This window comes from Chamaea fasciata, unplaced genomic scaffold (genome assembly GCF_029207755.1).
Source record: "Chamaea fasciata isolate MVZ Bird 193981 ecotype frontalis unplaced genomic scaffold, bChaFas1.0.hap1 SCAF_12, whole genome shotgun sequence".
Lineage (NCBI taxonomy): Eukaryota > Metazoa > Chordata > Aves > Passeriformes > Sylviidae > Chamaea > Chamaea fasciata.
The window spans coordinates 7,962,647-7,973,560 of record NW_027094097.1 but is presented as its reverse complement, the minus strand read 5'-3'; the positions used below and the strand labels follow the sequence as shown (position 1 = coordinate 7,973,560).

General features: G+C 36.8%; 1 protein-coding gene and 1 long non-coding RNA gene across 3 annotated transcripts in view; both read left to right on the top strand.

The window, feature by feature from the left end:
• The first annotated feature begins 333 nt into the window (after positions 1 to 333).
• The window catches only part of LOC136296049 (uncharacterized), a 29,753-nt gene continuing 19,172 nt past the window's right edge, over positions 334 to 10,914 (top strand). For both annotated transcript variants that reach the window (XR_010722858.1, XR_010722857.1), the window contains exon 1: positions 334 to 408. This is a non-coding gene — a long non-coding RNA (uncharacterized lncRNA). The remainder of the gene's footprint in view (positions 409 to 10,914) is intronic.
• On the top strand, positions 2,915 to 5,394 carry LOC136295748 (leukotriene B4 receptor 1-like). The gene has a single exon (XM_066194360.1). It carries the CDS (start codon positions 3,020 to 3,022, stop codon positions 4,028 to 4,030), a length of 1,011 nt encoding a protein of 336 aa, XP_066050457.1. The 5' UTR covers positions 2,915 to 3,019; the 3' UTR covers positions 4,031 to 5,394.

Sequence of the window (10,914 nt, the reverse complement as noted above, 5' to 3'; positions counted from 1 at the left end):
GTGGTAGTGTAAATTACAGAACATCCACCAGAGGGGAGCTCATGCATACATTCAGAGTAAAAGAAATAATTTGAAGGATGAGAGAAACACACACCTGATATTTAAGGCAAAGCAAATTCTATTTAAAGAGTTTCATAGCAGTAGCATGGACTTTTTGAACTTGGAAAGTTTTCAGAAGTTATTTGCCAATCTAAAAGTAACAGACTTACAGAAAGTTTCTTGCATTGATGACTGACTTATTGCACTACATATAATATGCATGCACACAAAAACCCTAAACTGTTTTTTTTTCTTAAAACATACAGATGCAGCCTAATTTCACTGCTGTGATGAAGTAGACCAGAGCTTCTGTGGTCAGAAGTCCAAATGTATCCACACATTAAAGCCCATCCACATGTGGTCACTAGAGTGAGTAAGATACGGAATTGTTTAGCCACTGTTGTTTTTAGCAGTTATTGACTACACTATATTGCTCCCCCTGTTAATGGAAATATTTGCTAAATTGCCCATGAAGTTTGTGTACTACTAATTTATATTCGATAAATAACAGTCAGACACTTTTAGAGAATATAAAGACAGCTTACAGTCTGAAGTTTTCATAGTGGTCCAGCAGTCACATAGAATTGCTCAGAAACAAGCTCGTGAGTTAATGTTAACTCTAATGTCTGAGATATTTAGTCTAATAGCCTGGCTTCAGAGTCTTACTCAAGGAAATCTCAGCAGTTCAACACTTCTCTGGGATTTTTTTGAAACAGAAATTCCAGACTGTGGCTGCAATTCAGGGATTCATTTCTTTTCTTGTTTAAGTGAAAGACACAGCCAGAGGCAGAGGCCTTTTGGCAAGCAGACTTCAACTCAAGTGGAGAAACGTGTTTCTGGAAATTGTAAGGCCAGCTGATTCAGAAATACAACCACATCCATACACTACTGGATTAGAACTATACTTACACCAATGGTTGTTCAGACAACTTCTCTTTTCCACCAAAAGTAAAGTTTTACAAAAAAAAAAAAATCCTGCATAGGTGTCACACAATGGTACAGAACATACAGACCCTTTTAGGGATCCTTCGTAGAATGAAGACTCGCCACAAGTTTGTAGCTACAATTAGAGCTTTATTATGACATAAAAATTCACTTATCAGCATACCTTATTGTTAACTACAATTTCTAGCAGTTAGTGTATCTTAGTGCTACACAGGATTTTTAGCAATTACACCAGCTTTCAGTTAAGCAGAATTTCTAGTAATCAGTGTAGCTTTCTTTACTATCTGGAGTCTTTGGTTATGTAGGCTTTTAGTCACCTGAGCCCTCTGCAATTCAGGTCAAAGTCTTGATAATCAGTGTCTGACACAACAATCATAATCTAGGTTGACTTTACTTAAACAACCTGCCAGTCCCTGCAGCACTGGGAGACAAGAGGTACTGAGCATCTCTCCTTGATTATCTTTTCCCAATAAAAATCTGCCACTTATTGCAATCTAGGTACGCCACTGGCAATAAACTAAAAATAGTCTACGAAAGTATTTCTGGAGAAATAATATGTGTAAAGGTGATTTCATTAGAAGAAGAGATACTGCCCAGCACTTCCTCCCGTATTTTAATTTTCACATGCGGTTTTCAGAAATTCCCTTTTGAATACAGACAACTTGTTTCCTATTTTCCCCTACCCGATATTCATTAAATGTAAATAAAAATGAAAGGAATTGGAATCATGTATCAGATTAAATCCCAATTAAAAGCTGTATTACACAAATAGTATTTTGAAGGTATAATACTTAACTTCAGTAGGGTTATTTTGGATTTGCTTTTGATCTCATTATACTCTTATGAGAGCAAAACCGGCTAAGCTGCTTTGGGGGTGCTGATGTTACAATCCTTTTTCCATGGTGAAAAATACTTTTGGACTTAATAATATGCACTACGTCTGCCAGGTTTGTAAAATTAGGGAAATAATCTGTATCACATTCTTAAATCTAAGAAAGCTATATATAACTCCTTTGTTTCTGTCAATCTTTTTTTATGGTAAATACCCTTCCAGTTCCACTTCTTGAATATTTCTGTTGGCTCTGCTGTTCTAGTTCCTCCTCTAAAATTTTAGAAATGAACTGCAAAAGATATTTTGAAATCAGGATAGCAAAATAGTTTCATACTCTTTGGCCAAACTCTGAAGAACTTAGGATTCGTTTAGTATTTGATTCCTACACTGACTACCAAGTTTCCTAGGAAAAAACATAAAAGCCCATTGCTGACACAGCAGGACAATAATGTAATCATATATTTTCTCTCAGACATGGTGCATTTCCTCCTATAACTCGACATCCAGACTGAATACTCTGATGGTTATTGTTTGGTAAAGAACCGCAATTTCCCAGATAATTAGAAATACAGCTCCTTCCCACTTTATTGTACCAGTACAGTACAAATAGTTGATTTTCTTTATGCCATATTTCTAAAATATGATTTACTATTTTCTGCTGAATTAAAAAAGATGACATGAAGGTTGTAAGCAGATTTTTTTGTGCTTTAAAATTCATGTCAAACATATAATGCACTTTTGCAGTTTACCTGCCACCCCTCTTTTTTGTTTATATAAAACGAAGTGCTGAGTTATTCATAGGAGCAAGAATAGAATAGCATAAAAAGGATTTCTTTCTCCTCACAGCTGTTGATTAGATCAGTAACATCAAAACAGTAGTAAGTTCCTTTAAATATGGACACTTTAGAAAGACCACAAACATGCTGTAAAATTTGCTGAAACAGAATGAATGTGTAACTTACAGCAAAGTCAGGTCTGGCACTGTATTTTTACTTTTGCTTTGTATGCAAAAATACCCATCCTCCTAAACAGGAGGAACTGCCATGTGTGGTCAGATGTCTGTAAGAGTCAGCATGAGGATGTGAGCTCAGAGTCTGTATGAGCCTTCAGAACTTCTTTTAGAGGAGAACTTTGAAGTATTTCACCAACACCTGCAGAATAAAAGCAGAGCACAGAGCAACCAAGAACAGAAGAATTTCCAGAATGAGTGAAGCTGAGGAAAGCAGCGACAACTCAACATGGAATATCGTGAGGTCAGTAGTCTGCATAATACTGGGCTTGTCATTTATAATTGGCACCCCTGGAAACTGCATCATCATCTGGACTGTTTGTACAAAAATGAAGCAAGTATCTCTTTCAGTCCTGCTGATCTTGAACCTGGCCATTGCTGATGTCCTTGTACTGATTACCTTACCAGTTTGGATTTACTCTTTTGCTGACTCATGGGTTTTTGGAGTCATCTTCTGCAAAGTGCTGGTTTTCATTATTTACTGCAGCATGTATGCCAGTATATTTCTGATTACAGCACTCAGCTTGGAGCGGCTACTGGCTGTGTTTTACCCTTTCACAATTCAAATATACAGAAGAAAAGAAAAGGTTTCTTTGATCGTGTTCCTCATTTGGTTCCTGTCCGTTGCCCTTGGCGTTTCTGTCATTCCCTTTCAAGAGACAGGAGAAACGAACGGTCGAATTCTATGCACATGTCGCAACTACACTTCGAATAGACAGAAAGTGTCGTATCTTCTGCTGGAGACCCTTGCAGGTTTTGTAATCCCTTTCTTAATTATTTGCACTTGTTATGTGTGTGTTGCAAGAAGAATAAGCAGAATGACTTACCAATCCAAGCGGCGATCGGAACGTCTCATTGCCAGCGTCGTGGTGGCATTCATTCTGTGCTGGTTCCCTCACCACCTCTTTAACATCCTGGATATTATTTCAATAGAAATAGAACTCTCTAATGAGGAGATGTCTTTGGCACTGGAAGAAGTTGTAGACAAAGGAGTGTACATCTCTGGAGCACTTGTATTCATCAGTAGCTGTATTAACCCTCTGCTTTATGCTTTTGCTGCACGAAGGTTTCAGAACCACCTGAAGCTTGCCAAGATGTCAAAGCTGTTTGAACAGATCAGTCAGACTGTAACAGAGGAAGACAAGAAAAGAAGTCTGGTTGTAGCCAAACATGAAGATCCTTTGGTGGGCTCAGAAAATCTCTAATAAGGAACTCATGAATAATCTGAGTCATTCCTTCAGCAGTCCTCTCTCCTCATTCTCTCAGTTTCATTCACTGAGCAGTCTGGGGAAAGCTGGAGAGAAATAAAAGCTTTTTGGGGTTTTTTCTTGTGCTTTTTATAAGAATTGACATTAACAACCTTGTTCAGTTCATAAGTTAATGTTCACATCATGAAATGAGTACTATTTCACTGTCACTAAGAACCTCAGCAATATGGCTAAAAGCTCAAATTGTAAGGAATACAGCATTTTTACCTTTCATTAAAATTATTTCTGATTTCTAGAAAGTCTGTGTGCAGAGAACAGAAAAGAACTGCATGTGGAAAAGAGAGGCTTTGAAAGCTTAAAACTAAGTTCTTCTTCAGAGAAAAAAATTACATTTTCTAAAATCCTTATACAACCTAAAGCTTTAAAAAGTTAAATTCTTTACGTGGTAAGAAAGGTTTTAAAGTATTCTAATGACACAAAACTCTTAGAGGTCAATGGAAAAATCGAAAGCTATTTTTATTCATTACTTTATTTAGGTTTGAAAGTAATAAGGGTTGTTTACACAGTCAAGCTCATTTACTGCATTATTTTGGGGTAGTAGGTTTGAACAAGTCAAACGTGGAGTGTGACATCCCTCCAGAAGAAGCAGGAGGTATGAGAGCTGTGTTGTATGGCAAACATCACTGCAGACTGCAGGCTATATTTGATGGCAAACACATTGCATACTTCAGTGGCAATTTTATGTATTAAATATGTATACTTTGAGTATCCTCAAAACTTTGGATTCAAAGAAGTTAAGCTTCCAGGATGTCTATTAAATTGTGGAAGAATCGCATCAGGCTCAGGCGAGGAGGAAGGAGAGATCCTTCATATTATTTTTTATGTGTAAGAAGATTATGGTAGTAGTACAAAGCATCTCATATCATAAGAACTTCACCTTTCAAATAAAAGCATTGTTTTTCCTCTCTTATAGAACAGTGGGCTTTGTCTTAAGAAACCGATAAAGTTGATATTTGCAAGGGTTTTAGTTTTGTGAATTTGTGTAAACTCACTGTGAAAAGTTGCGTGGCATCAAGTGTTCACTTTTGAAGTTTTATTTATTTCAATTTTGCCTAACATTTTTTATATTTGCTTTGTACATTTTTAAGTCAATAGTTTTTAATAATATCAAGATAACTACTGATTATGAAGCATATTGTAATTTCACATTTCTTGTTCTGGACAGCTGATAAATAGCTGCATTACTCATCTTTACAAAGAAATTACAAATACTAACCAGAAATTAATTTTTGAAGTCTGAATGTATAAGGATATTTGAGTTGTTTTAATTTAGCTTGTAAACTGAAATAAACATGGGGAAGTAAAATCCTTAGCTGCTAATGGAAGAATATTTCTCTAAACTTTGCATATGTATTTGTTATTCCTGCTTCTTATCAAAAAGTAGTTTTTCTCCTGAATAGGAGAAAAGTCTACAGCACAGAGGATTTTCCTTCAATAGGATGCCTTCACTGAAATTAAAGAAAACTTTAGCATGATCATGTTTGCAGCAAATACTAAGCAACAGATGAAAGCCTTTAGACTTTACCTCATCCTTTACCTACCAGTCTTTTTCACCCCTCTAATGGCTTCCAATTGCTATTCAATATAGCAATGTGACATTATCTCACAAAAAAGCAGCAGCTTCAGTTATCTACTCATAAAAAAGTGAAGCTGTATTTCCCAATATGTTCTTGAGATAGAAATCACTCACTATTCAACAACAACATAGAAGAGATAAGGAGATTTACTATCTCATGAGCACTGCAACTGAACTTCTAGGCCACAAGGAGTCAAGCATTTCACAACTCACAGGGTGAGAAAACACCCAGGCAAACTTTAGTACAAGCTGCCTGACAAATATTTTCCTTTCTATCAATCTGTGCGTGAATTTTCCTCCTCAATACTACTTTTTCACATTTTCTCCACTACTTTTTACTCACAGCATTGAAGTCCTTGTAAATCAGGAGGTCCATCAAGGAGCTAGAACGGTCCCTCTTAATTTCTCATTAATGGCCTTGGTCCTACCTTCAGTAGAGAGTCATCTCTAAGAACGGTGTTTCTTTTGAAGGCTTATTGAGAAGTATTAGAACATACTAAAGCAGCAACCTTAACTAATTTCAGTTTTATGTAGAGCAAATACAGTTAGTTCTTGCACAGTTAAAATCCTCACTGATTTAATATTTTTGACAATACAACAGTCATGTAACTGGCACCGTAAGAGTCCACCTAAAATACAAGCAGATGACTTGGCTGTCTGCTGCTTCCTTGAGCAGATACAACCAGGCCAAGCAATGCTGCCAGATTTAGCACTCCATCAGTGCTAACATGATCTCACATCTATCTGTTATTCAAACTAGATCAAAATCATGACTTCCTAGTACCCAGGACACACTCAGATTCTCCTGAGAAAATAGAGTTCCCCTTTTTTAAAACTTACTTCCTAACCCCTCTACCCCTGTTCATGAAATCTGCTCTGTGGTTTCAGTGTCTAGCTGTTTCTCATGACACAGCAAGACAGAAGGCTGATCTAAGAGAGGGCCACTCCAGTCACCTGAGTCAAATCACCTCAGACCACACCGAAGTGCAGGAAACATGATGAGGAGTCAGTGCAACGCCACTTAGAACACTGAGTACTAGGAGGTGACCAGATAGTTTGAATTTCTCACATTCGTAAAAATTAATAATCTTCTAACATTTATGTCTTTACATTTCAGTATTTCCCAGCCTGAAACTTGCTGTGAACATTCCATGGGTTAACATCAGGACTTTTTCACAATTTCTGTAGTAGGATCATGCTGCTTAAAGTGGATTCATGTTGTATTAAATGGATTGAAGGGAAACCTGAGGAATTTTTAGTTCATACAGCCAATATACAAGAAGGATAGAAATGGACATAAAGAAAAAGCATCAGCCTTACACTATTTGTTGCTTGTTGACATCAAAATATTTCTGTAAGCATCATGATAAAAGAGTTATAATAGATATCTGGATTAAAACAATGGAGATTTGTGAATATTTATAGGCAACTAGTAATTTAAGGAGTTGCACAAGGGAAATCGGAGATCCTTATCTGCAGTCAGAAACAGGGAAACTGCATTACATTGAATAAAAAAAATTATTTTAAACCACCAGAACATTTTCTAGGAAGAAGTAGAGCAGAAGCCACTTTTTAAAGACAGTTAAGGCTGCAGTTATGGAATTCTTAGGGTTACAATTAAATGAAAGATTTGCCTGCAATGCCTGGGTGAAAGGAATAAAAGAACCTGGAAGGTAACAGATGGCACAGAAACAACAAAGGAATGCAACTTCTTTCGCATTCAAGCAAGAGTCTGATAAAGAATAAATATTTTAGAAGATGCAGTCGTAGAAAATATTAACAGTGGTGAAGGTTTTCTCTACAAGTTAGTGTACAGCTCTTGTATTCTTCCCTTTTCTGTATATTTCCCTTCCCTTCTGGGAAAAGGGAACACAAAGGAAAAGTTGTTCAGTTTTTTGAGTAGTAAAACGTGAGAAATAAGTTGGTCAAGATTATTAAGAATAATATGGACTTAAAATGAAACTCAGAAGTTCACACATGAAAGCTGAGTATAGAAAGAGAATAGACAGGGAAGTGAAAACTATTCAGTTGCAAGACAGTTTCAGATTTTTGTGAATGCTTTCTTGTCAGATTGGTTCATCACTGAAACAGCTCTTCATTAGAAAACTTCTCAGTGTGATCCACACTGGTGGTCAATAGGTTAAAGAAAATAAATCCAATAAATCAGAGTTTAGAGAGACATAAGCCTGTCCTCTGGGAGGGTGACTAGCTTATGCTGGTCCTGTTTGCATTAAGAGCTGGGTGTGACCAGGGCTATGATGAGGGACACCAGGATTTCAGAGACTTTACAACACTGTTTACTGTCCTAAGAAAGTTCTTGCACTGACAGGTATGGAGATAAGAGAATCGTATACTATTGAATTTCTTTGTGTCTTCTTTCCCGTTAAATCAAATATGCTAAAAATCATGTGGATGTTTCTTAGTAAAATTCAACATTTTAAAGTAGATCGAAGTTGAAGAAATGTTCAGATTAGAAGAATATTATTTTTATGGAATGTGTCAAGTCAGTGATTTAAATGATGGAATTAATGAAAAAGATGCCTTGAAGTCTTCAAATACAGGTTAAAGGGTCACAGCTCTTAAATTAATAATCCTGATTATATGTCTGCTAAACAGCAAGATCCACTTACTGTTTATCTAATAGAAGTCAGCTATCAGAATTATATCTCCATTGCAAAATTAGCTGGTCATCTTCAGTTTTGGCAGCACCTGTGTAGGTACTAAGAGTGTGTGCTGGTAAGTGCATGAGTATTTCTACTGGCTATTATCTAGAAAGCAGTGTGAACTGCACTGAGACATCTACAAACAGTGTATTATGATTAAAATGAATGGTATGTCCAGATGGTTGTAAATTGGAGGATTAGAAGTTTAGCCTGAGATCTTAAGTTCTTACTGGATTTTAAACTGAAAAATCAGACTTCTCCATTTTGGGTAGCAGATCTGGTCATGGTATAGCACATTACACAAAATATTGAGGGCTAAATATTTCATTTTCATGGGATTGTGAATTTGAAGCAGTATTTATGGCCTGTCATTGGTAGTGTCACCATAAGAGCCACAACACGAAAATAGCTGTGTGAAGATCACTTTTAGTCATTGCATCTCTGATGCTATGGGCATATGTTGCAGTGTAGACAATCTGGAAACAGGTTGCAGATTCAATACCTTAACTCAAGTACATAATTTCGAAAGTTACTGTAATATCAACATTTACTTTATATTCCTGGTGGACTTGGTGAGTAGTATCAAAAACTTAGAAGTCATGGACACTTTTTAAAATATTGCAAGTGATGAGTTATGTTAGTGCCTGTTAGATTTTAAAATACAGCCACAGACCTTCAGCTGTGCTGTAGAAGGGAACATGATGTAGTTAAAGCTGAGGGAAGCATTCAGCAGAGCAGGGTTTTTACATGCCTTGTTCTCTTCTGCCACCATGTGGCTTTTCCATTTTAAAAAGTTAGGCTTAATTTTAATACTCTGGAAGTCACTGAAACAAGCAGTGAAGTACTTTGTTCATTGTTTCAGTTGTGAACGCTGTTTAAGGTTCAGATCATTAGACAGAAATGTTCACAAAAAACCACAATAATATATTAAGCATTCAACTTCATTTCAGAGTGATCTAGTTCATCTCTTTATTGCTGTTCAGGAGCCTAAGCCCACATTGTTTCAAATTGCATAAATTAGGCAAGCGGAGAATATTTGACAGAATGTGATTGCCTCATGCCAATTTGTGAAAAGTCTATGCCGGAAAAAGCTTCTCCCTCCCCACCAGCAAAATCATCAATAAGCATGTTGAGCTGGAACTTGACTTGAATTTGAGTAGCTCACATCTCCTGCCAGGTGATATTATTGATTTCTAGCTTTTTGGTAGTTTTGAGATGCTCTCAAGAAGTTTCAAAAAGACTTGACTTCCTTCTGGTTAAAATTACACATGGTTCTTGCAGCCCTAAAGATATCCATGATAAGAAAATTGGGAAAGCTTTCCTTTAAGAAAATAAGAGAAGTGTTAGGAGTAAAGCAGAAAATAGAATCAATATATTTGGTTTCAAATACCCTTTTTCTCTATTGCAATGTTTACTTTCTGTATGTAATGGCTTTGGTGTCTTTGAACAAGGCTTGGCTTAATCCTCTTACATTTGTAATGTTGAATAGCATTACACTAATAGATTAATCCTACTTTTAAAACGATCAGAAGAAACTGATTTTGCTGAGGAAGTTCTCATAGCACTTCTAGGAAGAAGACGGCATGAATTAAGGGTTTCTACACAATAACCATTTCCCTAAATATCCATTCTAGCCCAAGATTTGCACTGTGTATTACACTATACCCCAACTATTTTACGTTACACACTTTATTTTGCTCTTTGACAACTAAAGTAAAATGATAATTGAAGATTTTCTGCCTCTGGGTTCACTCCAGACTCCTGTTTTCTTTTGATTTGGGCAGATGAGGCTGGCCCAAGGATGAAGCCAAGGAATCAATCTGTATGTTAAGGTCAGTGTCAGGATCGGGTCCATTGAGAATAAGCATCGTTAGAACCAGCCAGTGATGACCCAGCAGCACCACACTGGTCAGTCAGGGTCACATCAGGAAGTCAGTCCATATGTCAGGACCTGTATCAACAAGGTACATGGCCAGGCACAGGCATGGCCAGGGCAGAACTCAAACAGGCACTCCAACAATGCAGGTCAAGTAGGGGGTGAAGTTCCAGGCCTGAATTTATATGGACTCCCAGGCCTAGAGGCAGGGTCTGTGGAGTGGAGGGTCATTAAGGGTAATTAGTGCACCCAGGGACCTGATACATTTCCAGCAGCAATGGAAACACAAAGAACAAGAACAGGAAAATTCAAATTATTCAAGGAATAGTGTTGTCAGCCACAATTGCCATTTTACGTAATGGCTTGAGTTAGGCAACTTTGTAAAAAGTGGGAGAGCTTCCTAGAAAAAACGATGTGGTTTTTACACTTTTTTAAACGTTTCCAGGTTGCTATTTTTTCACTTATATTCCTTTAATATTACAAATGAAGAATTATAATATAAGAACTTCAGACTATTTCCTACAACCTACCCTTTTTCTTCCCTTGATTCTTCAAGTCTCATCACAGTTTTTCTGTGTTTGATACACAGAAAGATACTTTGCTCTCTCCAAGATACAGAAAATTACATCTTTTATCCACTGGAAATACATAGATATTCTATGAGCACAAGAGCTAGGAAAGCATACGCTGTTCTGATCACAAAGAT

Excerpts from the sequence above, each read along its gene's own strand:
- LOC136295748 (XM_066194360.1), top strand. The coding sequence starts at position 3,020 with ATGAGTGAAGCTGAGGAAAGCAGCGACAACTCAACATGGAATATCGTG.